The 27359-nt window shown below is 43.9% G+C and overlaps 1 protein-coding gene across 2 annotated transcripts in view; it reads right to left on the reverse strand.

Moving 5' to 3' along the window:
• Positions 1 to 25667, reverse strand: part of STAT1 (signal transducer and activator of transcription 1) — a 40705-nt gene extending 15038 nt beyond the window's left edge. For both annotated transcript variants that reach the window (XM_068967436.1, XM_068967437.1), the window contains exons 1-17: positions 25541 to 25667; positions 25087 to 25239; positions 22034 to 22162; positions 21018 to 21162; positions 19651 to 19749; positions 17292 to 17381; positions 16199 to 16277; positions 14599 to 14690; positions 14258 to 14409; positions 9721 to 9879; positions 7945 to 8037; positions 5910 to 5969; positions 3917 to 3946; positions 3730 to 3823; positions 2402 to 2443; positions 795 to 878; positions 69 to 167 (exon numbers count right to left, since the gene is read on the reverse strand). In XM_068967436.1, coding sequence (XP_068823537.1) covers positions 69 to 167; positions 795 to 878; positions 2402 to 2443; positions 3730 to 3823; positions 3917 to 3946; positions 5910 to 5969; positions 7945 to 8037; positions 9721 to 9879; positions 14258 to 14409; positions 14599 to 14690; positions 16199 to 16277; positions 17292 to 17381; positions 19651 to 19749; positions 21018 to 21162; positions 22034 to 22161 — 1446 coding nt within the window. In that variant the 5' untranslated portion in view covers position 22162; positions 25087 to 25239; positions 25541 to 25667. The remainder of the gene's footprint in view (positions 1 to 68; positions 168 to 794; positions 879 to 2401; positions 2444 to 3729; positions 3824 to 3916; positions 3947 to 5909; positions 5970 to 7944; positions 8038 to 9720; positions 9880 to 14257; positions 14410 to 14598; positions 14691 to 16198; positions 16278 to 17291; positions 17382 to 19650; positions 19750 to 21017; positions 21163 to 22033; positions 22163 to 25086; positions 25240 to 25540) is intronic.
• Positions 25668 to 27359: the final 1692 nt, after the last annotated feature.

A 27359-nucleotide genomic window follows, 5' to 3' on the forward strand; every position in this document is an offset into this window, starting at 1 on the left:
CAAATATGCAGAACTAGAGCAGGGGCGGTCTTTAAACCCTGGTATGAAAGTAGATGTGTTTTCCTTACCCGGGGTTCTGCCACCAGCATGTTGTACCACAGGATAGAGGCCCAGCCACTTGGGAGCTGGCTGACATTGGAGATCACCACGACAGGTAGAGAGGTCGTCTACAAGATGACAAAGACCTTGAAATCCTCGGAATCCCAGAAACAGTACCTGCAGACTACTATGCAGCCTCACAGACTAACAAGGAACCCTGTGTACATTTGCATAATTTTATTCTTAAAAATTAAGAATGTAAAGGTACAGTCTTTGGTTTTTAGTTGAATTTATCTTTGACATATATTTTCAATTAGAAATAAATGTCAAAGCTTCTTATAAAAAAATTAACACAGGGCATCTCAACTGGAACATCTGGCTTATTGGAGCATCCCTTGTGGCTCAGCTGGTAAAGAATCCACCTGCAATGTGGGAGACCTGGGTTCGATCCCTAGGTTGGGAAGATCCCCTGGAGAAGGGAAAGGCTATCCACTCCAGTTTCCTGGCCTGGAGAATTCCACGGACTGTACAGTCCATGGGGTCGCAAAGATTCGGACACAACTGAGCAACTTTCACTTCAGACAAAGGTTAACTAAGTTCTCTGGCAGACTGAACCATGAAATTAGCATTGAGAGAGTAATGGCTGAAAACAGCAGTGTTTTTTTAGCAATTAGATAAGTATGTCTAAAATTAAAGTACATGCATCAGTTTAAAGTAAAAATAAAGTTTCCCATCCTGGAACATGTAAGTCCTACCTCCAGGTCAATGACCAAACCAGGCTGGCACAACTGGGTTTCAAAACTAAGAGAGTGAAGCTCTTCAGTGACGATGAGAGGACCCTTGAAAAAGAAAACGGGAAAAAAAAACGAACACAGTGATTGGTTCATTGATCCTGCAATCAGCAAGAAACTACTAAGCATTTTAACAAGCTCCAGAAAGCATGAACCCAATCAGGCACAATTTAGAAGATTCTAGCCCCACTCCAGTACTCTTGCCTGGAAAATCCTATGGACGGAGGAGCCTGGTAGGCTGCAGTCCATGGGGTCGCTAAGAGTCGGATACGACTGAGCAACTTCACTTTCACTTTTCACTTTCATGCTTTGGAGAAGGAAATGGCAATCCACTCCAGTGTTCTTGCCTGGAGAATCCCAGAAACGGGGGAGCCTGGTGGGCTGCCGTCTATGGGGTCGCACAGAGTTAGACATGACTGAAGTGACTTAGCAGCAGCAGCTTTTAATAATCTCTCCCAGATTTAATTATCCCAAGTATCTCAGTGTTCCCTCAAAGACCAGATTTCTAATATTCTGGCAAGGGTTATGGATTAAGGGGAAAAAAATGTCTTTAGGGAAATAGCAACTTCTAATGAGTTTATTCACAACCTAAGGCTTCCCGGCCCTCAGTCCCCTCTGCCCACCATGGACCCGCCTGGCCTGGGCTGCACACCTCAGGCTGACAAGGGGTGGAAAGTGTACACATGTTCCAAGTGTGATTATCTACCAGGAGAGCAGATTTGCATAAGCCTGGCAGGTTATAAAGTGCCTTGGTTGGTTTGGGTAGAAAGCTTATTGTGTTCCCAGTGCCTTCATACACATTATCTAATGTGAGCCTCACAACAACCTTAGAACCAGAGAGGTGTGACTCCATTCCTGCTCCCGGGAGAGGAAATTAAGTCCCTAGTTGGTTACTAAGAGTCAAGATCCAAAAATGAGGTCTGGTCAGGCCCAGGCGGGCACCTGTCCCACAGCTCCACACGCCCTCTGCTGGTTGTGGTAGGGAAGGACAGAGCGCTAGGCAGGCACAAAGAACAAAATCCAACCAAACCAAAGCAACTCCAGCCATTCTGTCCTCTGCCCATGGTTCATATCTGAATGCATCCCAAACATAGCTCTTCAAGGACAAGCTGTGACGAGGGCGCTGACAGAAGGATAACGGCACTGGACAGGGCACACACAGTTTTTGGCAGGGCAGTCATGAAGCTGGCCTCCGATTCCAGCTTTGACAATTACTTTCTGTGCATGCTTAGCTAACTCTTGCAAACTTCCTGCGGTCCAATTTCCTCACCTGTGAAATGTGAGTAACACAGGAGCCCACTGTACCTATTCTGCTGGGCTGCTGGTGAGGGTCCAGAAAATTCACAGGCAAAATCCCTTGACAGCCAGAAAGCACAAGCACAGAGTGGTTCTACTGTTGCCACACGTGCACCACGCCCCAGAGCTTGTCTGCCACTCTCGCCTGCTGGTCTTCCCACTGCTCAGCCCTCTGTGAGCTGTCCCTGGCCACCCGGGACCCCCAGGGCCATGGAGCCAAGCTCACCAGACAGAGCTGCTAGTTAAGAGACCAGTCACGACAGAAAAAGACTTACCTCATTAGTTCTGGCACCGGCATTTTTTTGTTCTTTCAGTTGCTACAAAAAAAAAAAAAATCTTAGTAAATAGCTATATAATAATCCTCAAAGTTGCTACTTCCATCTACAAATCAAAACAAGTGGGGACTTGGAATGAAGGAGGTGAAAATATTTTGAGGATGCAGAACAGGAGGTGCAGTGACCCTATGGGGGTTTATGAGGTGGAGGGGGAGTGCCTTTCCCCAGCGTCCTGACACCCTGCAAACACCGCAGGGTTCAGAAGGAGCCAGGGAAGTGGAATGCTGCTCCCTCCCCTGGGCAAGCTTGTCCTGAACCATCCCCATCACCTTCCCCAGCTGTGCCATGCTCCCCAGGCTTTGCAAGCTTGTCCTGAACCATCCCCATCACCTTCCCCAGCTGTGCCATGCTCCCCAGGCTTTGGGCACAGCTTCTCCCACCTCTACTTCCCTCAGCAGAATCTCCCAGACAGGCCTAGTGTCTTAAGCCTCTCAGACCATCGTTTGAAAAGGTCTTCAGTCATGTAGGTTTTAAGGAAGCAACTCAGAGCCCCCGGAACAGCTCTGGACACCCTCAGACTCCCCGGTTTGGACTGAGGCTCTCACTTAAGGTCCAGCTTCCTAACCATGAGTTTGCGGGCTCATGAGATGGCTGCCAGTGAGAAAAAGGGTGCCTTGAATCTCCCTGCAGGTTCCAGGCCAGGAAGTGCATAGGGCTCAGCACCAACACATCTGCAGAATACCTGCCAGCCCCGAATCTCCAGGGAGAGGGGAGAAGGCACCACCCATATAAACCCCTCTGCTGGTTTCCACTGCCCGGTGCCCGGGCCTACTCCTCTGGAGACAAAGCGGTTGAGACAGTGGTTGCAGGCAAGACCCCAGGAAGGAAATGGTGATGAAGGGGCCCAGGAGAGACCCCTGGGGTCTGCCACACTTGGAGGGGGGGAAGCACCAGTCAGGATGTGGGGGAATAACGACCTTCAGGAAGATTCCAAGAGTCTAGAGTGAGTGATCACTGAGGTCGTCGAGGGGCCACATGCAGAGAGCTTGTGTGCACACTGGTTTATGGAATATTTTACTGAGCTCACTTCCCCCCAAAGAAGGTATGTCTGAGAGAGAGACGGGCAGAAAGAGAAAGTGAAGAGCCCTGGGACAAGGAGAAGGAGCCAAGATTCTCAGACTGCTGCTGAAGTCACCAGCCACAAACTCTAGAAGTCTCCTCCCAGGGAGACTTCCCTCTACATCACATATGGCACAGAGTGCCAGTCCATTGCAAATAAGTCCTGATAAGCCAGACACAGCAGAAAAGGGGGAGATGGGTCTCCCTACCAGGTGTCGGAATTCTGCCGCCAGACTCCCGTTGGTGGACTCTTCCATGTTCATCACCTTCGTGTGAGTGCCCAGAATGTTGAACTTCCTAAACCTAGACAACACAGGCAAGGGATACTTAAAAGGCTGGGAACTGTTAAAGCAACGCCTAAACAAAGCAGAGAGCAAAACAGAGTGCAAAACGTACCCTTTTACTGTATTTCTCTCATTCACATCTCTGCAAGAAAACAAACAAAAAAAAAGTAACCATACATGTGTATTTAAAATGTGAAATTCGCATTCACAAACATATAAAAGTATTAAGATCAATAACCAATAAATCTATACCTGTGGGTTTTCTTCCCTGTCATTCACTCAGTCCGTCAATCAACCCACACCAGCACTGCCAAGTTTTGCTGGGTGACCTTGGGCAAGTAAACTGAGCCTTACCTTTTCTCTTCTGTACATCCTGCTAGCAGCACCGACCACACAGCACACCGGGAGGAGGAAACCAGTTAACGGGTAAGGACAGCACAGACACCCTCAGGAATGTAAGCCTGAGTTATCACAATTTATGAGCAGTTACTCCCTCTGCAGGAAGCAATGAGCTAAGCCCTGGGGACTGAGCAGAGAGCACTGCTCTGGGCTACAGAACTCAGAGGACCCTCCAAAGAGACAGCTCGAGTTTTATTTTTGCTCTTTATTAGTTTTAATGCTTTCATGAAAGTACCTGAATAGTCAATTATTTGGGGAAACTGCCAAGTTTTAAATCTGAGGTTAAAGTTTTGACAGACCAGAATCATATAAGTTCAGCAATAATGTTGTTATATTCTGGACAAATAATGTATGTTAGGGGCAGGCGAAGGTCAGAGACCATTAGCGCACACCCAGTTAAATGAGTTAGCTTCCTTTCCTGTCCCAACTAGACATGCAATGCTTTTGTGGCTGATAATCACTGTCAGCTATGACAGTGACCGATTTTCCTGTCAAAACTAAGAAGAAAACTCAGAACTGTAACAGACAGAAAAGACAAAAAGGCAAGAACAAACCGAAAGAGATACCGAGTTAAGCAGACTGTGGCAAAACTGTGGCAGCCACAAAATTCTCTGCAACTCTTCCTTTAAAGACACAGAACAGATTTCCTTGTCCCTTGAATATCAGGGGACTTTGACTTGCTTTTCCAGACATGATGGATGGGAGCAGTGCTGTGCAAGTTCCAAGTCTAGCCTAATAGGCCCAGCATGCTGCTGCTTAGACCCACTTGGAACACCACTGCCATGTGAGGAAGCCCATGCTGGCCACTCTGACAGCCCCACGGAGAAGGGCCCAGTTATCCCAGCCAAGACCTCGGACATATAATGAGGTCACGCTAGACCACCCAGCGGCAACCAGGCCAGCTCAGACTAGAAGGACCACCCACAGTTCACAGAATAATAGAAATAATACGTTTCTGAGTTTAAGCCACTAAGTTTTGAGGTTATCTGCTATGTAGCAAAAGCTAACTGATACACAGAAAAACCAAAGAAAATGGGAGGAAAACAAAGGTACAAACAAAGAGGGCTATAGTTACAGGAATAGAAAGAGACAAAAGCCAGAGGAAGTGACTTGGAGCATCATAAACGGTTTTGAAACTTAGTCAACACACCAACAAAAGCATTAAATATATCAAGGGGGGATGGTAGGGGCTAAGCCATCTTGTTGCTTAATGTAAGTGCCTAGGTCACTGCTAGTTTCGGTTCAGGGTCTAAGGACAAAACAGGATAGACCTGCTCCATTTAGACCTCTTGAGAGCCTGCCCATTCCTGGATCCCTACTGTTCAGAAGAGACAAGTGTAAAGCCAGCAGGCTCCATACATGCCCCCCAAAATGCCATCAGTTTCACTCCAAAAACAAGCCCACACTGGCCGAAGAATCGGGTAGCCTGGAGCCTGACCAAGTGCCTCTTCTCTGGGGCTGGCCTAGTTGAGGTGGTAGCTGCTTGGAACAAGCACATACGCATAAAATGCTCTCACACTTTTGTTCATTTGTCATCTAAAAAGGCACACTGCTACCAGCTCTTAGAGAAAGTTCCCAAGACCCAGGAATCACTGATTTAAATCTGCTAGAATCACTAACAGCCCTGCTGCATCAGTCCATGTTTGGTTAACAAAACCAACGTTTCAATAGTATATGTATCTTTGATAATATTAGAGATATCTTACTTGTCAAATAAGACTTTGACTTTCAAGTTATAATTCAGCTCTTGCAATTTCACCAGCAGCCTGAAAAGAAAAATAAAAGTCATAATTACTTTAAAAAATTATCTATTACAATTTACTTATTATGCCAATTCCATATTGATAAACATTTCAACAACTGCCACCCCATCCAGTTTTTGGTTATTACAAACAATTAAATTGACATCCTTGTATGTCTACTTGGATTTTTTTTTGTTAAGTGTATTTGTAGGATAAATTCCTAGCTATGAAATTGCTGGGACAAAACTGTAATATTAAATTCTGACAGCAAGCAACAGATTTTATATTCCCACCAAATGTAGTGAGGGCACTTGCTTCCCCATTTTGCCTCCCCAATGCTGGGGTTTATCAAAATTTCTATTTGGGGCTAATTCTGTAGGTAAAAAATGGGCTTCCCAGGTGGCTCGGCACTAAAGAAACTGCCTGCCAATGCAGACGTAGGTTTGATCCCTGGGTCGGGAAGAGCACCCGGGGAGGAAATGGCAACCTACTCCAGTATGCCTGCCTGGGAAGTCGCGTGGACAGAGGAGTCTAGTGGGCTACAGTCCATGGGATCACAAAGACTCAGACACGACTGAGCAACTAAACAACAGAGGTAAAAAACAGCAAACTTTACCCTTTACCAAAACTTGTACCTAATGCTTAACCTGTTGGGAGAAAATAAAAACTCTGACCCATAGTCAGGAAAATGAGGGTCATCTCTCTAACCACTCCAGGCAGTGTGGAAAGATGGAGGGCCAGAGCCCTGGGCTGAGACTCCAGCGTGTTTCTGTTCTGACGAGCTGGAGGCCCGGGGAAGAGCCCCTCACTGGCTGGCTCCCTTTAGTCACGCACGTGATGGGATGAGATTGCTCCCCTTGCCAGCGTGAGTTCTGGGACCTTACGGGTGTCAGAGTCTGGTGCTGGAGCACTGGTAGCCGAGACGCAACACCTGTGGGCCTAGCTCAGCAGCACCGTGGAAAAATGACTGGGGCCAGCTCTGAAGGTAAGCCCAGCTCTTCCGAGTCCAGCTGCTCATCAGTAGAGGAAAAGCTATTAATAAATGAACGCAGCCATGCAACCAAAGGAAGTAAAGCTGGACATTCTCGTATGGAAACATTTCTGCAATTTATTACGAAGGAGAAAAATAGTCTGCCAAACAACAGAGAGCAGAACTCTGGTTTTTAAAAATGAAATATATCATGTCATATATACTTTCACAAGTCTATGCATGAAAAAACACATGTATATAAAAGTACAATGTATTTATTTATATATTCCTGTAGACATGGACAAAATTCTGGGAGGACTTACACCAGGCTGCTTACTATGGTAGTCTACAGATATTGAGATCACATACAACTCTGAGAATCTGACCAAAGTTATGCACACACTCACCAGAAAAATGTACCAGTCATTTACACACACTGTATCCATTTCAGGGGGAACATAAAGCGCAGGTTATAGGCTCACGCTCAAGAGGGGATGAGGCTGCTGGGAACTTTTACTCTCTACCATGTGCAGAGTTCTGCACTTTTGAATTGCTATTTACAGTAAACATTCATTATACTTATAACTAGAAAAAATTGTGGTGTGTGTGTGTACACACACATCTTTGTTATATTTCTAGTTGAATAGAAAGACTCTTAGATATTCTAAGTAAGAATTCATATTAAAATACCTACTGCAAAATTCCTCTAAAGCACCCCCCTATATAACCATGTTGTGGAAGGAAGCTGGGTCACAAACTTTGTGATAGGACATGTGGAAAGAAAGTGAAAGTGTTAGTCGCTCAGTCAGGCCCGACCCTTCACGACCCCATGGACTGTAGCCCTTCAGGCTCCTCTGTCCATGGAATTCTCCTGGCAAGAATACTGGAGTGGGTTGCCATTTCCTTCTCCAGAGGATCTGCTCGACCCAGATGAACCCAGGTCTCCGGCATTGCAGGGAGATTCTTTATCATCTGAGCCACCAGCAAAGCCCTTAAGGAGGTGTGGGGGTTCCATCTTTTCTTTATTACCTCAGTTTCACAGTGAATTGGACTCCAGTCTTCAAGACCAATGGCCTCTGAGGGTGAGTTGGCATGCAGGGCTGTCTTTCCACCACAAATGAGCTGTAAATACCCAGCAAAGGATATATTAGCATTTCCATTAAAGTTGAGGCAGTAAAAGTTATTTTCCCTAAGGAGGAGAGGGGGCTTAGAGGGCACGATCTAAAAAATAGTTGAAAAACTTCTAACCAATTGGATGAATAAACTGAAGTTTTACAGTCGATAAAGACATCCCCAAGTCTAACAGATGCACTCAACAAAATCAGTAATTGCAAAGAGCTGTGATACTCTTCAACAATGAAAAGTCTCAACTGGATTCTCTTCATTTACAAATTTAAGAATCAAATTTGCTCACTGACCAGTGTGGTGATCATTTTGCAACATACGCAAATATCAAATCACTATTGTTGTATAACTAAAACTAATATAATGTATCTATCAATAATACCTCAATTTGAAAATAAAAAACAGTAACAAAAACAAATTTTACTATACTTGAAAATGAACCAAGTAGCATACTGCTTACCACCATGCTTTGAAACTTAAATTTTAAACATCCTTTGGAAAACTGCTATTCTAGTAAAATTATTTAGCAATATTTATTACCTAATAAACACTTCCAAGTATTAATTTTAATTTAAAAAAAGAATGAAATCTGCACTCCAAAACCCAAGTAAATGTCCTTGATTATTTCAAAATCAAGGTAGAGAGTAAAAGTTGAGTGCATCAATTTCAAAATCCAACATTTGGGCATTCCTGTCTGGACATTAGCCACAGGGAACATAAATTTTTATTATGTCAAGTTAGCATTTAAAATCTGCAATATGAACTCTACTCTTCTACTCAGGGCCATTTATTGACCTACTAAGCGCACTGGGAACACCTAGCCCTGGGTAAGGCACTACATAAGGCCCTGGTGGTAGAAGAAGATGACAGAGGCACCTCTCTGTCTACGAAGACCTTCCGGTTTGCAATAAAGGTAACAGAAATGCATAGATAATGATACAACCAAAATCCAAAACAGGAGAATAAAGAATGAACTGTGCAACTCTGGAAGGGAGATAGCATCTGCCCAGGAACTCTGGCCAAAGTTTCATGATGGGATATACGCAGAAACATTGAGGACGCAGGTTCTCAATGAGCTCCCAGAGAAGAAAGCTCTGAGGCAGAGGAAATATTGATGGGAGAGGCATGGAGAAGCAAATGTCCAGGGTGGGCACGAGGTCAAGTCGGCCTGGAAATGGGGCATGTCTAGAAGCTAACGTGGAATGGCTGGTGAGGGCCAGGCTGTGCAGGTGGGGCTTGGGTAACTGGATGAGGGGCTCCCCTCAGAGTGGCAGGTGATGACAGATCAAACAGAACTCTGCTATGGCAGAGTACAGGGTCACAGGGACGAGGGAAGAAGGGACTGGGGTGCAACCATTTGAAAAGCTACAATGCAAGAGTTCAGTAGAGAGCTTGAAATATGATGAGACCAAGGACTAGGCAAGAGAGGGCAAATACAAGTTAGACTCAACAGGTCTCGGCACAGATTGGCCAGGGAGAAGGAGACAGGTTACCAGAGTAGGAGGTCACAAGAAAAACATGCCCTTGGCATAAACAAGGGATTCAGGAAGACCTGGTTCAGGGAAGCCATAAACATTTTTACATATCCTATTAAACCCTTCTAAATTATCTGAATTACCATAAAATTTTCCTTTGGGTAAAATAACTGCAAAAGGTGCAAAAACATCTTGCTCAAGTTACCTCTGAATGAGCTGCTGGAAGAGGTTGAAGGTGCGGTCCCATAAGGCTTGCTTGTTTTTGGTGATGGGGTCATGTTCATAGGTGTATTTCTGTTCCAACTCTTCAAGCTTTTTAAGCTGCTGACGAACCTGCTGCAGACTCTCCGCCACTATAGTGAACCTGGGAAGGTACAAGCCACAGAGTCTTCATCAGAAATAGCCCCAAAGCAGTCTGGATTCAGAGAATCATGGAGACCAACAAGCACTGTTTACAGACAACACGTGATGTTATCTGCCCAGCTCTGCAGTGCAGGGAGAAAGAGAGAACAAATCTTGTCTTGGTGTAAAGTGAAAAAGTGAAAGTGTTAGTTGCTCAGTCGTGTGAACTTTGTGACCCCATGGACTGTAGCCCTGCCAGGCTCCTCTGTCCATTGAATTTCCCAGGCAAGAATACTGGAGTGGGTAGCCATTCCCTTCTCCAGGGGATCTTTCCTGACCCAAAGATGAAACCTGGGTCTCCTGCCTTGCAGGCAGATTCTTTACCATCTGAGCTACTAGGAGTCGTTATTTGTGAGAAAAAACTAACACGCACTGAGTGATTACAGCCTAAATAAAAACACCTCTGCATCCCACAGAGATAGACCTAAGGAGAGATGGGGGCAGGTGGGGGGAGTGGAAGCTTCTAGGGCAGTGATCCCCAACCTCTGGGGCCTAATGTCTGATAATCTGAGGTGGAGCTGATGTCATAGAAATAAAGTGCATGGTAAATGTAATGTGTTACTGAATCATCCTGAAACTATCCCCCCACCTTGTCTGTGGAAGAACTGTCTTCCCAAAAACCAGCCCCTGATGCCAAACAGTTTGGGGACTGCTGTCTAGTGAATCTTGGACTTCAGCTGAGTTATGAGATAACTGGGACTTAAAGGCACAGGGTAAAGGGGGCGAGGTGCAGAGGGAGGGGACAAGAAAAGGCAGACACTCTAGGAGGTGATGTGGCGGCAGTGAGGGGCCCCTGCAGATTTTATATCAGGGCAGTGACACTGTGCAGGGAGGAGCAAGAGGGAAACCTGGAATCAAGGCAGCAAGGCAGAGGGGGGATGTAAGGTGGGTTAGGAGGAGACGAGGGAACAGGGGTTATTATGTCACTAACCTGAAAGGAGAGGCAAGGTGCATAATCTAATCATTATCAGACACTCAAAATATATGTATAAACCAAGGAGGAAAGCTACCGACTCCTCTCAGGTTCCTCCATCCTGACAGTAAACCAAAGGTGATGGAGGAGTGGCCTGGCCTGGAGTGATGATAAGAGCATCAACTCCCCAGTGAAAAACATCTCGTTTGGTTGGTGTTCTCATTCCTTGAATTCAAGTCACAGCCAAGAGCAAAGCCCATGGGTGTGAAATGAGAGGCAGGATAACAATGGCAGGTGGGTGTGTTCTACAAGGATTCTAACCCAGTGATTCCCAATCCTGTTTGGGTCGAGGGACACAAGAAAATGCTGACAATTCTTGCACAGCACAGCGGGGGACAATGGAAGGCATTTATATCTCCACAAGAGATTCCATGTGGCCTAAGATGACCATAGGGTCTCTAGACAGCGGCGACCTCACCGGGCTCCCGGGTAGGGGGCTGGGGGGAACAGCAATCCAGAAAGTCATCTCATGAGATCTTTGGTCCTTGGGCCCTTCAGAGCTGTTTCAAGCCACCACCCACTCCTGCCCACTGATTCTACTGCTTCCATCTGGTCTGCTCAGATCTGTCGGACTCTGCTAATACTTTCAGTTCAGTTCAGTTGCTCAGCCATGTCCAACTCTTTGTGACCCCATGGACTGCACCACACCAGGCTTCCCTGTCCATCACCAACTCCCAGAGCTTGCTCAAATTCATGTCCATCAAGTCGGTGATGCCATCCAGCCATCTCTTTGTCGTCCCCTTCTCCTCCTGCCTTCTATCTTTCCCAGGATCAGGGTCTTTTCCAGTGAGTCAGTTCTTCACATCAGGTGGCCAAAGTATTGGAGTTTCAGCATCACTCCTTCCAATCAATATTCAGGACTGATTTCCTTCAAGATTGACTGGCCTGATCTTCTTGTAGTCCAAGGGACTCTTAGGAGTCTTCTCCAACACCATGGTTCAAAAGCATCAATTCTTTGGTGCTCAGCTTTCTTTATAGTCCACCTCTCACATCCATACATGATGGTTGTGAAAAACCATATGGTTTTAGAAAAACCATAGCTTTGACTAGATGGACCTTTGTTGGCAAAGTAATGTCTCTGCTTTTTAATATGCTGTCTAGGTTGGTCATAGCTTTTCTTCCAAGGAGCAAGCATCTTTTAATTTCATGGTTGCAATCACCATCTGCAGTGATTTTTGAACCCAAGAAAATAAAGTTTCTCACTATTTCCATTGTTTCCCCATCTATTTGTCATGAAGTGATGGGACCAGATGCCATAATCTCAGTTTTTTGAATGCTGAGTTTTAAGCTAACTTTTTCACTCTCCTCTTTCACTTTCATCAAGAGGCTCTTTAGTTCATTGCTTTCTGCGATAAGGGTGGTGTTATCTGCACATCTGAGGTTACTGATATTTCTCCTGGCAATCTTGATTCCAGCTTGTGCTTCATCCAGCCCAGGAGTTAGCACGATCCATTCTGCATGTAAGTTAAATAAGCAGGGTAACAATATACAGCCTTGACATACTCCTTTCCCAACTTGGAGCCAGTCTGTTGTTCCATGCCCGGTTCTAACTATTGCTTCCTGACCTGCATACAGATTTCTCAGGAAGCAGGTCAGGTGGTCTAGTATTCCTGTCTCTTTCAGAATTTTCCACAGCTTGCTTTGATCCACACAGTCAAAGGTTTTGGTGTAGTCAATAAAGCAGATGTTTTTCTAGAACTCTCTTGCTTTTTTGATGATCCAGCAGATGTTGGCAATTTGATCTCTGGTTCCTCTGCCTTTTCTAAATCCAGCTTGAACATCTGGAAGTTCATGGTTCACGTACTGTGGAAGGCTGGCTTGGGGAATTTTCAGCATTACTTTGCCAGTGTATGAGATTTTGCTAGCATGTGAGATGAGTGCAATTGTGCGGTAGGTTGAACATTCTTTGGCATTGCCTTTCTTTGGGACTGGGATGAAAACCGACCTTTTCCAGTCCTGTGGCCACTGCTGAGTTTTCCAAATTTGCTGGCATATTGAGCGCAGCAGTTTCACAGCATCATCTTTTAGGATTTGAAATAGATCAACTGGAATTCCATCACCTCCACCAGCTTCGTAGTGATGCTTCCTAAGGCCCACTTGACTTCACATTCCAGGATGACTAGCTTTAGGTGAGTGATCACACCATCATGGTTATCTGGAACATGATCTTTTTTGCATAGTTCTTCTGTGTATTCTTGCCACCTCTTCTTAATATCTTCTGCTCCTGTTGGATCCATACCAGTTCTGTTCTTTATTGTGCTCATGTTTGCATGAAATGTTCCCTTGGTATCTCTGATTTTCTTGAAGAGATCTCTAGTTATTCCCATTCTATCATTTTCCTCTATTTCTTTGCACTGATGATTGAGGAAGGTTTTCTTATCTCTCTTGCTATTCTTTGGAATTCGGCATTCAAACATCCCCAGAGCAGACCACAAATACAGGCCTTTCTGTCTCTATTCTATCCTCAGACTTAAATAGAAAAATCAGAAAAATGAATCTCCATTTAAATAAAGGGCCTGCCTGGCTCACCAGTGTCGACTGGGAAAGTCCTGGAGTTCCCAGAATAGTATGGGAACCTCCACGACCAGGCTCCAGCCTCTTGTCTGCTCTGCTTTCTTCCTTCCCTATCTGGCTTCTGACTCTCTAGCCATCCACTGTAAGAACTTCAGGCCTAGGTCCTTCCCTCTCTGCTGCTTCTGTCCACACCTTTCTCCTCTCTGGTCTGTGGTTTTTTCCTGTTCACTCCTGAGTCAGTGCAAGACCATTTTGTCTCCTTTATCTTTCCTGGTGACTCCTTCTTCATCCTCCATGGACTCTGAACGGTCTCTGTTAGAATCTTGGCAATCTTTCACCAAGTAGTTATTACCACATCCATCTCCCGTCTCCCCAGTGAAAGTTCTTTGCTGGCAACAACCAAGAGTCATTCACCTTGTGTCCTAGGTGCTAGCCCAGTGCCTGGCATACTGCATGTAATGAATATTTACCAGATGGATGATGGAATGAATGGCCCACAAACTGTTATTTCATGTAAGCCTGGAAAATGCCTCAAGCCCTTTCATTTTGAAAAAACACTGGGACTTACATTGTTAAATGTGTTGTGTGATGACCATGTCACTGGTGTGTTGGCAGTCAAGTGACACGCCCCACGGTACGTGTACAGCAGGGAGAGGAGAGTGCTCCACACCAAGCTGAGCGTGGCCACAGGCATGACTAACACTGTGCTTTTCAAGTGAGTGTTTCCAGGGTAAGAAGCAGCTGGATTACATCCAACTCCAAACAGAAGTTTTCACAGGGTCTGTGCAACTAACACAGCTTGAATGTTCACTCTACAAGCTTATGCAGCTCACCAGTCAGCTGCCACTCTTACCAATTTTGCAGCTGATCCAGGCAAGCATTGGGGGGCCCCCCAATACAGGCACTCTGCTGTCTCCGCTTCCACTCCACCAGTTCATCATTAATCAGGGCTTTCTGGGTAAGTTCAGTGGCATTCAACAACTCTATTATTTTAAGAACGACTTCCTAAAGGGAGAGAAAGACACATAGTGAAATAAACACATCTTTAATCACAGAATTTTGTTCTTTCCTCTCAACTGGAGCACTAAGCCAAGTGGTTATAAAAAATAATTTTTGCCTCATTTCTAAATTTCAAGTTCATTATTTACAGTCTCTGACAAAAGTACTGTGTTATTCTAGAATGTGAAATGCTACCTTTCTCTTATTGTCCAGCATTAAGTACATCTTCTGGAGTAACAACTGCTCTTGTTTCTGATCATTCTTTGCCACGCCATTGGTTTCATGTTCTGTGAATTGGGAGAGACAGCAGATAAACAAAAATGTGAGAGAAGACAAAGCCAACTGAAGGCAAGATTCACATACATTTAGGGAAAATATGACCCAAGTGCTATCTGAAGACAGGTCCAAGCTTGGTCTTCTTCAATCACTATTGAGCAAAACAAAAAAATACCAGAACAGGACACTCTGAAACAAAGTCCTTGCTTTCAATGATTCATGTAAATGAGAAATAGTACTGTCTGGTTCTTAAGTCACTGTCAGAATATTACCTCAATGAATATAAAGGACAAGATTCAAAACCTCAGTTAAAAAAAAAATGATATAAAGCATCTCCGTGGCTTTGAAAAAGAAGGAAACAATTTGGAAACGTGTCATTGAGGTTTCTTTCTCTCATATTTTTATTCACATTATTACAAATAATGTTTTCATTTTATCACGATACCCTCAAAGGACTGCTCAGGTAACAGCAGTACTCTGCACACTTTGAGGTTATTTGCAGTGGACTTCCTGTCATCATTAAAAACAAGCAACAACAACAAAAGAGAGGTACAACTGCTTTAAAACAAGGAGGAAATGCTGAACTTCACCTACGGCATGCACACACGGAGCTGGCACATTTGCAGAAACTTTGGGGATAGGGTAGGGACTCCAAACACCTACCCATTCATGCCCATCAGTAGGTGGCGCACAGTAAGTGACTGGCGCATAACCAGTGGGTGTCAAAGGGGGGTGATTTTGTCGCCCAGAGGTCACCTGACAACATCTGGAGACAGTTTTGAAATGGCAACCCACTCCAGTATTCTTGCCTGGAAAATTCCATGAACAGAGGAGCTTGGCAGGCTGCTGTCGACAGGGTCACAGAGTCAGACAGGACTGAGCATGCAGTCACACACACCGGCAGCTCTACTGCCATCTCGTGGGCAGAAGTCAGGGATGCAGCTAAACATCCTACAATGCCCAGGTTGCTGTCCTTCAGTCAGTCGTGTCTGACCTTTGCAGCCCCACAGACTACAGCCTACCAGGCTCCACTGTCCGTGGTTATTTCCTAGGCAAGAATACTGGAGTGAGTTGCCATTTCCCTCTCCAGGAGATATTCCCAACCCAGGGATCAAACCCACATCTCCTGCACTGGCAGGCAGATTCTTTACCACTGAGCTATCAGGGTATCTCACAATGCACAGGAAAGTCCCCAAAACAAGGTTGTGTGTGTGCTCAGCTGTGTCTGACTCTTTGCAACCCCATGGACTGTGGCCTGCCAGGATCCTCTTTCCATGGGACTTTCCCAGCAAGAATACTAGAGTTGATTGCCATTTCCTCCTCCAGCAGAACAAGGTTATCTGGCCCAAAATGTCAATAGTACTGAGGTTAAAAAACCCTGGTCTGGTCATCAAGAAGTCAAGACTGGTAATTAAGTCATAAAGTATTTGGTAAATATGAAGGAGTACTTGCCTTTGTTAGCTAATGTAGGCAGACAAAATTGCAGGCAATGGACACTGCTTTAAATGTTAATTCTTACCTCTGTTCTGCAAGGTTTTACATTTAAAGTCATATTCATCTTGCAAATCTTCTAGGGTCTTGATTTCATGTTCAATACTCTACAAGTAAAGATGTAAACAAGTTTTCCACCGTACTCAGAACAAAGACTTTAGGAAACAAATTATTGTTTCTATAGGACCCAGAAAATTAGGGATACAATCCTGCTCTCTCGAAGATGAAAAAGATTCGTAAAATCCTGCTCTCTCAAAGATGAATAAGATTCATAGAATTCTAATAATGAATAATTTCTACTTCATTAATAAGTATATAATAATCTTTTTAGAAAATAAAACATATGCCTATTTCTGGACTGGGCCACTTGATCTCGACTCATTTAATGAAATGTCTCCCTCAGAGGCAATAAAGTAAAGTTGCTTCAAAGAACCTGTTTGATAAAATGCCATCTGTAGCACAAAGTCAAGGTCATGTTGGTGTGACCCAGAGACCCACAGGAGAGTGGGCCTCTCAGCAGAAAGGCCGCTTTCACAGACCCAGGTCCACGGCAAAGCTGGACTCCTCACCCTCTCCACACAGCCCCACAGTGGAGGGAAATGAACACATACCACCAAGGGCACCACTCCCATAGATGGGCTGGGAAGTTCTATCTTAAAATTATTGTGGATGTTTTATTCTAATCAGAAATTTCCTTCCCTGAGATGTTTTTGTTCCCCTTCCAAGCCTTGGAGTAAAACAGGTGTTTGAGGAAGACTACATTTATCCTGGGGTTCTATGTAACCCCAGGAACATGCCAATTTAAGACGTGAAGCCATAAAGGGCAATTTAGAGCAGCAACAACTAGTTTACTGGGTGATGGGGCAAAGTCCACAGTTACTGCATGATCTTGCCAGGAAGGAAAAGATAGCTCCACGTTCGGAAGTTATAACACAGGCCATAAATATCTATCTGCTCATTGGTTGCATCAACTTGTTTACTTAGAGACTGGAATTTGGGGGAAACTTCTCAACTACTTAAAAAACTGAAATCAGTTAAAATGTTTACAGTAGGGCAACTGAAACTTTTATCCCCCCTACAAAAAGTTACAGAGAATATGTATGCACTTATTCAGCACTCACCATAACTTTGTCTTTCACATTTCTGACTTTGCTGTCAAGCTCCTTCTGTTTGTCTAACATTACAGTGCTCTGAATATTCCCGGACTGCGCCTGTAGCGGAAGGTACGCGGTTAGCAGCCATGACTTCCTCTGTTGTATTTACCTGCTGGTTAAGCTCCAAAGTCAAGTCTATACCCTGTGCCCCACCTAACTCTCAGACCTTCCAGAAGCTCCTGCAGGCTTCCCACATGAGTCTGCACAAGAAAAGCTCAGTTCTCAAGGCCCTGCAAAGTGCCGGTAAACTGTGAACAAGCCGAAAGAAAGACTAGGCTCAATTCACATCTAAACTAACCAAACAGTGTATCTAGGATTTTCCATTAGTTCATACAGTTGCCTGGGGCCACACAGGAATTTATTTGAGGGTTTTTCAAATGCTGTAGAGAAGATTATTCTTATTTACCCTGTTCTTATTTATCTCAAAGTCATGCAATTCAGTGTGGTCCCCAGATCAGCATCACCTTACCATCTGGGAGCTTGTTGGAAATACAGAATCTCAGGTCCTAATTTGATCACTGAATCAGAAACCCCATTTGGACAAGATTCCAGATAATTCAGAGGCATATCAAAATTTTACAGAGAAAGACAAATATCACAAGATATTGTTTGTGGATATGTGGAATCTAAAATAATGATCTGATACCCCCAGACATCCAGGACCTTCCCCCAAAGCCCAAGAAGGCCTTGCTTCTCTTGGTGGCTGCTGTGCAGTCGACTAATCTCCTCTGAAGGGGTCACTGATAACTCAATGTCCTCTGAGGGGCTTAAAATAAATCAAAAGCCGACAAGCCTTCCAAACACAAAGCACACCCAAGAGATGGGGCTGACCTGGCAGAGCAGGAATCACCTCCTTCACTTTCTAGCGCTGCCTCGGGGCCAAATATGAGGCGGGAAAGGTTTAGGTACCCCAAGGTGAACAGTTTACTCTCCTGCCGTCTCTGCTCTTGGCTGTCCACTCAAGCCCATCTGAGATCATAATGCTGTGAGAATGAAAAACCCACATGACAATCAAAATTTCCTGCTGAAGGTCTCCCAGGTGCAGGCCATACTGAAGAAGACACACCTCTCTCAGAGGCAGCAATGTGGCCAGCTTTTCCTCTTGACACTTCTGTTTACTAGGATGAATGAGCCAGCATAAGCTTGCAACCAATAATACGTATCTTTAAATGCTTACTGCAGCAAGGAGCTTTCGGCGTGACAGGAGCTAAACACCCAGGAAGGCAGCAGAGTCACAGGCACTGGGCAAATGCTCAGAAAGTGCATGGAAAATGGCATTCCCTGTCTCTACTTAAACTCTCTCTCTCCACCCCAACCTCCCAATCTAACAGCTCACTTTATTAGTTACTCCTTAGAGAAATTGACATAGGAAGTATTCCACTGTGTATTCTGACCTTCTCCCCCGATAATGGAATGATCTCAGCCAGAACAACTCAAACCACAGTGGTTTCACTGTCTGCTGGGTTGTTCCCACCACCCCATCAATGAAAGGCATGAATAAATGCCACTGTAACTTCAAAAAACTGAACCCTAATCACCAGGAAGGTCTGTATTAGGATTAGTAAAATTATGATTTTAAAAACCTTGGTTATGGTATAACTCTGACTCATTCACTGTTTGGATGTCTTAGATACCTAACAGATATCTCAGTACCATTCAAAAAGCTGCTGATTTCCCCATCAACCCATTCTTTTCTAAAACCTATTGTGTCCTGCCAAAAAACCCTACTGTCTCTTTCCTATCTTCCCCAGCTTAGTAAACAGTATCTCCAAGTGACAGTCACAAATCACAGTCATCCTAGACTCTCTGCTGCTTCTCACTTCCGCATCAGATCCTTCAGTGTAAGCCGTTTTGGTACCACGTGCAGAACATAATGGAAGCTGCCCACGTCTTCCCCCCTCCACTGACTGTGCCTCGACCTCACATACTTCCCCTCTGCTCCCTCAGTCTGTTGCAAGAGCCCACTAGACATCTGCTGCTTCCTTTCCTACCCTGCCACCTCAGAGATGACGCCTGACCCTGATCTAAAGAAACAACCCAACACTCCACTACTGTCCACATTGTATCATGCTTTATTACCTTCACAGCAACTATCACGACCTGAGAAGGTTTTTCAAACCTAGAATGACTTCTACTATAATAGGATCCTTTCTCAAAGTCTGGGTCTGTAACATTTTGATACTTATTTTTCCCCACTTCTTGGGGGCAATAAAATCAGAGAGCTAGTCACCACTGCCTTGAAACAGGGCCTCAATAAAACTTGTTGGATGACTGAATGAATGTTTATTGCTTTATTATCCTTTATGCTCAATTAGGAAAAAAGTACCTGGCTGATTCTCTGGGCATGATCCAAGATCTTTCTTTCCTCCTTCAGACAGTTACAGATGATCATAGACATCAGTATTGGGTCTTCCTGAAAATTATCCTAGACATGGGTTGTTAGAACAAAAGTGAATTAATCTTCAGAACGTTTAAACCACTGTGTAATATACACGGAAATGAGTTTGTTCATACTGCACTTACTAAATCCTATATAAGCTGTTTTTGGTAACATCAAAATATTCTTTACACATATTATGACTAAAACTGCTTTAACTGTCCAACTACGTGCAGGTTCCTAAATTAATTCTTGATTAAAAAAACAAGTATTTTTGTATACAGTTCCTGTAACATTTTTCGTTTTCGTTGCTCTTGGGCCCAATTCTCTTGTTACGATCCTGAGACAATGCAAATGATATAAAAGTTATCCAGATTATTCCTCAATTAATCTGATGGTCTCTGTTTTGAATTAGACCAAACACATTCTTTTCAGTTTTTCTGCTTTCTTGTCAAAGGTAGTTTGCAAAGTACTGGCAATTGTGCCTCTCTTTATAACAGGTATAATCACGTCAACTCTGTAGGAGACAAAATTTCTGTAAAGTTAATCTGGCTTTCCCACTCACTGGTATTATAAAATCATATATACATTCACAGAAGTGGGGGGAAGCTTCTAATTAAGTTGAACAGTCTGGTCGTGTGGACTAAAACAAGACAATGATAGTACTCACCTCCATTAAACAGAAAAATTCCGTTAATACTGAAATAAAAACAGCAACCAGGCTTATGGGGTGCTGAAAGTACTTATGAAGAACTCCTAAAACTCTGACGTATACTGTCTCCTGCCTGCAACTCCCTTTCACTTTTTCTTCCAAGGGAGGGCAACTCCAGCAGAAGCAAGGCAAGGCGGGATCCAGGGCCAGTTCACCACCTCACTCCTGGGCCTCAGAGGCATCAAACCTTTCTGGACTTACTCTTCATCTGTCTACCAAGCACTCAGACTGGACTCATCACTAAAGTTCCTTTGAGCTTTAACATGTTACTACAGCTCACTGCTCTTACCATATAACCCTTTTTCTTAATGACTTAAATATCAACAACTTTAAATAAGACAAGACTAGAGCACCAAATTTCTCTCAGAACTACTTATGCCTAAGTGATAGCCTGAAGCTTGAAAATTCCTTATGTTTACAAAATGAACTGATATTTTATTTTACTTCTGCTATAAAGTATTAGCCACATAAAGGCAGTTTATTGATAGTCTCTGTAATTTCCTAAATACCAATGAGAATGTACTCAATAACACTTGCTGAATGAAAAAACCTCTCTATGTAAACCTGGAAACATTTCAACTAAAACACAAAACAAAGGTCATACCTGAAGGTTACGCTTGCTTTTCCTTATGTTATGTTGCAATAAAAAATTATTCTCCAAAGAAAAGCGACTGTATTGATCATCCAACTGCGATAGTAGGTCATGAAAACGGATGGTGGCAAATGAAACATCGTTGGCAGCATGCTCCCTAGGAGAGTCAAAATGTACACATTTTATTTAGATACTACTTCCCTTGAGGCACAGTTGGTAAAGAATCTGCCTGCAATGTGGGAGACCTGGGTTCAACCCCTGGCAGAAGGGAAAGGCTACCCACTCCAGTATTCTGGCCTGGAGAATTCCATGGACTGTGTAGTCCATGGGGTTGCAAAAAGTCGGACACAACTGAGTGACTTTCACCTTTAAACCAACAAAATAAACATCGTTTTCCATAATGAAATGATTAAAAATAACTTAAAAGTGTTTTCCTGGGTTTTATTCCCTTCTTTTGAAACTGACAATGCTTTTAGCAGCAGGGAGTATAGTATTTCTTTTATATAACATTAGCATGAACAATTCTAGCATGCCAAGCTTGTGCATAAAGCTATCAATGGTGATTATCTCTGGAGGCAAAAAATCAACAGGAGTCTTCACTTTCTATGTCAAATACTTTCAGAACACTTAAAATATTTGCAATGAGCTAAACAATAAATTTTAAAACAGAACATATATCAGTTTTAAGAGCAATTTCCTTAATTGCATTACTTTATACTTCTCATAAGTGTTCTATAACCTGAATCTTACCTTGGAAAATAATTTGTATCAGCATCATGTAACTTGTCCAAAGCATTTAGGAGGATGTATAATTAAACTAAAAAGTACATCAAATTAATGACTAATGCATTTAGCTTTCTAGAGATACATGACATTTTTCAAGTCAACACTCTTTTTTTGCAACAGATAATCCCAATGGCTACTGATGAGATTCCTCTGCTAGTCAGTGTAGTTCCAAGTCATTCAGTCAACAAGTTATTTTAAAAGTGTAGAAAAACTCCTCCTTCTGTCAGGTGAATTTTCCTTACCAGTCTTGCTTTTCTAGCCACTGTGCCAGATATTGTCTGATTTCCATGGGAAAACTGTCATCATAGAGCTGGTGAACCTGCTCCAGGTATTTGGACTCAAGCTGCTGAAGCTCGTACCACTGGGACATCCTACAGGGAAAGAGAGCACAGATCATAAACGGAAGCCCACAGCTCCAAAGAAAGCATGTCTAACATTGTGCTTCTTCTATATATCTTGCTTAATCAAAACCATAATTTGTCTCAAATATACTTTTCAAATGGATGTCTATATTCTAAAACCTTTTTTATTTGCATTTTGGGTCAATATTTTTCCTTCCCCATAAAATACATGTTCAGGTCTTTGCTCAAATGCTAATGTATCAGGCAAGTCTTCTTTGGCCACCTTATTTAAACCGACCCTACCTCTCACCCCAGAAAATGCTATCCCTCCTCCTTGATGTACTTTTCTCCATTGCCCTTACCACCATCTGACCTAGGACATATTTTCTTTTTTATTTTGATTACTGTCTGTTTTTCCCACTGAAGGGAATGATTTGTCCGGGATAGTGGTAGTGCGAGGTTGGGGAGGGTTTTTCACTGAAGTATCTCCAGAACAGTGCTGGGCATATGGTAGGTGTTCACATGCCTTTAAAATGAATCTGCACTTTTATTAATAAGTGGAAGACACTATTTGCTTTAAGATAAATTGTATAAACTTTCCCCAAAACTGCTCTTAGAAATTACAGAACATTTGTAATTTAACTCAAAGGACTTTAAACTGGTATTCTATATATCATGATTCACATGATTAAAATGAATTACTTTTGTTATATATCTTTTAAAAGAGATATTTTCTTCGTCTACTGCACACAACAAAGTTGCACAAAATTCTTAAATCTCTGTAATAATTTTTAAAGACTGAAACTACATTGTTATATGCAATTTGAAAAGATAAGGCAAGAGTATCTCTTTAGATAACTGTAAATCAACTTTCAGTAGCCTTGAAGATTAAAAATTAAAACAAAAACCTGATTTAAGGAAGTCTGAACATCCATCAGGAAAATGAAAAGCCTCCCTTCATCATAGTGTAAATTAGGACTTATCAGGTTGACCAAAAGGTTCATTCAGGTTTTTGCAACCCAATATATCAGCACACAGCTGACAATATTCTGAGCAGATCTAAGTGAATCAGGCCTGAGGAAACGCTCTGGATTTTCAAGCAGGGCATGGAAGAATGTATGCATGCTTGCCAGCAAGCACATGTGTGCAGGCATGAAGTCATGTCTGCTTCACAAATTTCCTTCCACAGAAAGGTAAGCATATGGTGGGGTCACAAAACTAGTTAAGCATCACAAAACATCAGTACAAACGAACCCAAGTCCACACTTTTGGTATACTTGCTGTAGCAATTTGATTTTTCACTTCAAATTTATCTTACCTGAGTCAAAGACTGCAAATTTGCAGTGCTCTCCCTCCCTGCTGCTGCTGCTGCTGCTGCTAAGTCGCTTCAGTCGTGTCCGACCCTGTGAGACCCCATAGACGGCAGCCCACCAGGCTCCTCTGTCCATGGTATTTTCCAGGCAAGAGTACTGGAATGGGGTGCCATTGCCTTCTCCGCTTTCCCTCCCTACTAAGTATCTAAAAAGGATGTGCCTAAAGCAAATACACTGGCCAGACGGTCAACCAGCAGGGGCTGCAACACTCTTCTTAGGGTGAGTGACCACAGGTGACTCACTTTTCTATCAAGAGGGTGATTGTTAAGACTGCATGAGCTAATACAGACACAGCACCTGGCACAACGCAGGCGATCAATAAACTCATGCTAAAAAATCCAGAATCCACTCCATCTTCTCGCAAAACTTGGTACCAACACGGAGTGGCAAGACCATCCCTCAATCACCTGACTTCTTCCTTTCCAGTCTCAAGACATCCTGCCTCCATGCCTCCAACACTATTTCCCAATCTAGCCTTCTGCTGCACACGGGTTTTGACCACATCATTCTCTTGCACAAAATTGCTAGTTTGCCCACTATCCCACTGACTTCCACTCTGACACTATTTTCATCCATTCACAAAGCAACTCTGTCACCAAATTATCTACTTTTCTTCCCCTGGCTTCGCCCAACATTTCTGCTTTGCTCCAGCTGTCACTCACTCTTGAAAACAGCTTCCTCATAAATGTTTGCCTCTTTAAATTTTACTAGCATTCAAAGACAGGTACAAATGCTACTTATTCCATAAGCTAAGACATACCCAGAGACAATTAAGCTTTCATTGATTTGTGCCTCACTGCATTTTGTATCTCTGTTTGGGTGTCAGTCCCTGTTTTCCTTGGTGGCTCAGTGGTAAAGAATCTGCCTGCCAGTGCAGGAGATGCAACACACAGGTTTGATCCCTGGGTCAGGAAGATCCCCTGAAGTAGGAAATGGCAACCCACTCCAGTGTTCTTGCCTAGAAAATCCCATGGAAAGAGGAGCCTGGTGGGCTACAGTCTACGGGGTCGCAAAGAGTCAGACACAGCTTAGCGACTGAGCATGCACACTGACACCCTGTCTTCCTTAAAAAAACTCTATGATGTCTCCCCTAAATGATGTAAGCTTCAGATTTGCTGAGACTGTCTTTTTTTTTTTTTTCCTTTTTAAACATCTTCTGCATTTTGGACAGTGTCCTGCACACAATATATACTCAACAAAAGTCTGTTGAACTGAAATCTAATAGATGGAATTAGAAAGTAAAGGGCAAACCATATTATGGTACAACAAATTTTAAGTCCTGCATCAAACTGCAAACTGGATTGTGCTTGGGGCTCAAGTCTTATTTCCGTCCCATAAAAACAATCTATCCGACTTATACAAACAATATTTAAAGCACAATCAATCACACCTATTTTTCTTCCCCCAAACTTTTGGTACGAGTCAGAATTTTTTAAAGGCGAACTATATTTTTTGGGGATCTGCAGGAACTAATAGTCACTTTTACACTTCACGAGCACATTAAGTTCTTTTACCCTTAAAGAGATATATAATTAAGTTCCAAAGTCACATATTCATTCATTTCCGTTAACATTTACTAACCTTTCACCTTGTGCCCCAGAGAAGGGCTAGGGATTCAACACAAGCAGCAGCTACACACAGCACGTCAGATGCCAAGACTGTTGGGTCTGCATGCACAGGGTGCGTCTAGCTTAGACAGCTCTCTAGGGGTGGCACAGGGCAAATGCAAACTTTCTGCGGAGAGAAGAAAATACGACTCTGCTGGAAGGGGAGGGAAAGAGGTAAACGGGAAGATGCATTGTTGTGGGGGAGGGGCGGGATTCTATTCCACATTTTTTTACTACCAGGGCACGACTGACTGGGGCAACCGTGCCATCACCGGAAACAACACCTAGGATACGCGTTCTTTTCCAGATGAGGGATTCACCTGCCAGCACTTAAAGGCTTGCGCTCGTTGGGCATCCGTTTACTGGGCCCCGACGAAGCCGCTCCAGGCGCGTCCCACCCAGGCACCCGGAACCTCACGCTCACTCACTCTGCGCGCCGGATCCCGCAGAGATGGGCGAGAGCAGAGCCGTGCCTCCTCTCCCAGGTCGCCTCCGCTCTATCTGGGGTCTGACTCGCGTCGTCCCGAGTGCGGCAGGATCTGTCCGCTAACTCAGCGCAGAAAAACGAAAGTACCAGCGGAAAGAAAAGGCAGATCCTGACGCCCCGCCTCCTTCTGCTCCCGCCTATCATCGGGCTGCTACCGCGCTCGGCCAATCGGACACGGCTGTTCCCCGTGCGCATCGCCTCCCCCGGGCAGCTGCTCTGCCAACCCGCTGAGTCTTTCCTTAGCCTTCGGGTAGGGCTCGTATCCGGAGGCCTCGAAGCTCAGCTCTGTGTTGCAAGTTATGGGTTATGTTTACACATACTTTAGAGAACAGCTAAAAGGAAGTTATGTGTTTGCAGAGGCCCAAACTGGGAGATCCTTACATTAGCCCCAAATCTGAAAATTCGAGGCAGAGGACACAGGTGGGACATTGTCGTTCTCGAATCTCAGCTTAGCAGCTGACCTACCTCCACATTGCTAAACCCGGAAGACGCTTTTCTGTCCTCATGTGACCACTCAGAAACCTGCGCAGCTGACACCTCCATTCTTTAACACTTCTTCGTGGGCCATGATGACAACATATCTTCCTTGCTCCTTCCTATCTCTCTGCTATTTCTTTCTCCATCTCTGCCACCAAACTGCTCAGTGTTAAGTGTGGTCATGATACATATTTGGTCTACTTTACCTACACTTCTCAGGTTGTTCTGCATTGACCTCATCCACAGCATCTGTGTCCTAGATAATGTAGAACTTCTACACCAGTACCGTGTCCACACGACTCCTCTGAGCGCTACACCCACTGTATACAGCCCGCATTTGACTTTCCACTTGGACGTCTGGTGAGCTCTTAAAACTAATTATGTTCAGAACCATCCATCATTTTTCTTCTTAAACCTGCCCTTTTTCTAGAAATAACCCGTGCCAGAAAATTAGGAGTCACCTTTGACATTGTCTTCTCACCACCCACGCCCACACTGGACCTCAAGCCTTGTTGATTTTTCCTCCTAAATACTTTTCAGGTTTCGTTGCTTCTGGTCATCTGTGCCATTCCCCCCTTTTCTCTCATTTGGATCTTTGCAGTAGATTTCCCAAATGGCTGCCTCACTTCAGTTCTTAACTCCCATTTAATCCATTTACCCTATAGCAGTTTGACTGTTTTGTTTTTTAATTGCAAAGCAGATCATGTGTTTGCAAACCTGAAAATCCTCTGATGACTTTTTTGAATAAGATCCAAATTTCTTAATGTAACCTATAAAGCCTTGGTTTCCCTATCACTTTCTTTAACCTCATCTTGTGCCACTCTTTCCTTATTTAAGCAGGTTTTTGGGTTTTTTTTCCCTGCAAATAAGACAAGCTGTTTCTACAAACTCAGGGTCTTCTCACCAGCAGTTCTCCATTTGGAAAACCCCTTGAGCCAATGCCCTTCTCCCAACTTCTTGCTGGCACTTATTTTTTTGTTGTTAGCCACATTGCTAAGTTGTGTCTAACTCTTGCAACCCCATGGACTGTAGCCTGCTAGGCTCCTCTGACCATGGATTTCCCAGGCAGGAAAACTGGAGTGGGTTGCCAATTCCTTCTCCAGGGGGTCTTCTCAACCCAGAAAGCAAACCTGTGACTCCGGCACTGGCAGGCAGATTCTTTACCATTGAGCCACCAGGGAAGTCCCAACTCATCTTTTATGTCTCCACTAAAATCTAAATTTAAATGTTACTTCTCCAGATAGGCATCACTGAGGCAAGCCTAGAGTAGGTCTTCTTGGAAG

This window comes from Capricornis sumatraensis, chromosome 3 (assembly GCF_032405125.1).
Source record: "Capricornis sumatraensis isolate serow.1 chromosome 3, serow.2, whole genome shotgun sequence".
Taxonomy (NCBI): domain Eukaryota; kingdom Metazoa; phylum Chordata; class Mammalia; order Artiodactyla; family Bovidae; genus Capricornis; species Capricornis sumatraensis.